This window comes from Penaeus monodon, chromosome 19, assembly GCF_015228065.2.
Source record: "Penaeus monodon isolate SGIC_2016 chromosome 19, NSTDA_Pmon_1, whole genome shotgun sequence".
NCBI classification, from domain to species: domain Eukaryota; kingdom Metazoa; phylum Arthropoda; class Malacostraca; order Decapoda; family Penaeidae; genus Penaeus; species Penaeus monodon.
Genome location: NC_051404.1, coordinates 5,191,600 through 5,192,321, shown reverse-complemented (window position 1 = coordinate 5,192,321; position 722 = coordinate 5,191,600). Strand labels below are relative to the sequence as shown.

Below are 722 nucleotides of genomic sequence, written 5' to 3'. Positions count from 1 at the left end.
TAGAGAATACGAGATAAGATCTAACTGTGCCTTATGCGCTGCCACATAAGTTCCATCCGCTTTCATCTGGTTTCCCCGCAGAGCCCGAGATGACGTATGGCTACGTTAGAGTGGAACAATTTCGTCAAGCAGCGGACACAAGTGAGTTTGTCCTTATTGGCACTTAAGCATTCCCGTCGCTCTTGTGTTTATTAACTCGTGGTTGGGCTACCTAATATGCATAACATAAGAGTGTGTCTCTACACACGTCCACATGTACATTAGAAACACGTGTGCAGAAATAACAAGCAAACGTTAACAAACAGACATGCAGACACAGTCACACATACAAATTTGTCCACATAATTAAGTTCCAAGGAGATGAGACGCGCAGAACAGCCTCGCTTGGTACAGACTCTCACTCTCTGCACTTACATGCGTTCCTCGCCCACCCATGTACGCCCTGTCTGCCCGGCAGAAGGCGCAACACCTGAAGAAGTCGCCGGCGATGTGTTATTCGCCCCTAATGAGTCCGAGCGAGTCAAGGGCGACTCAAAGGGCCGGAGGTGACGATGAGTTTTCTGATTCCATTATGAAGTCCGCGCCGAAGGCTTTCCGAAGAGGCTGAAGAGGTCTCGCCCGGGCGTCGAGTGGAGTCTGATAGATCCCGTGGAGGACCCTTCATAGGGGGCCTCTCCCACTCCACGCTTCCTCATCTCCCATGGCGCTCACGCCGCCCCTCC

At 51.7% G+C, this 722-nt stretch overlaps 1 protein-coding gene across 1 annotated transcript in view; it reads left to right on the top strand.

Moving 5' to 3' along the window:
• LOC119585012 (flocculation protein FLO11-like) overlaps positions 1–141 on the top strand; it is a gene marked incomplete at its 3' end in the record, with an annotated part of 2,813 nt that extends 2,672 nt beyond the window's left edge. Inside the window, 1 exon segment of the mRNA XM_037933627.1 lies at positions 82–141. Within this exon segment, the coding sequence (XP_037789555.1) occupies positions 82–141 (60 nt within the window).
• Between the last annotated feature and the right edge of the window lie 581 nt (positions 142–722).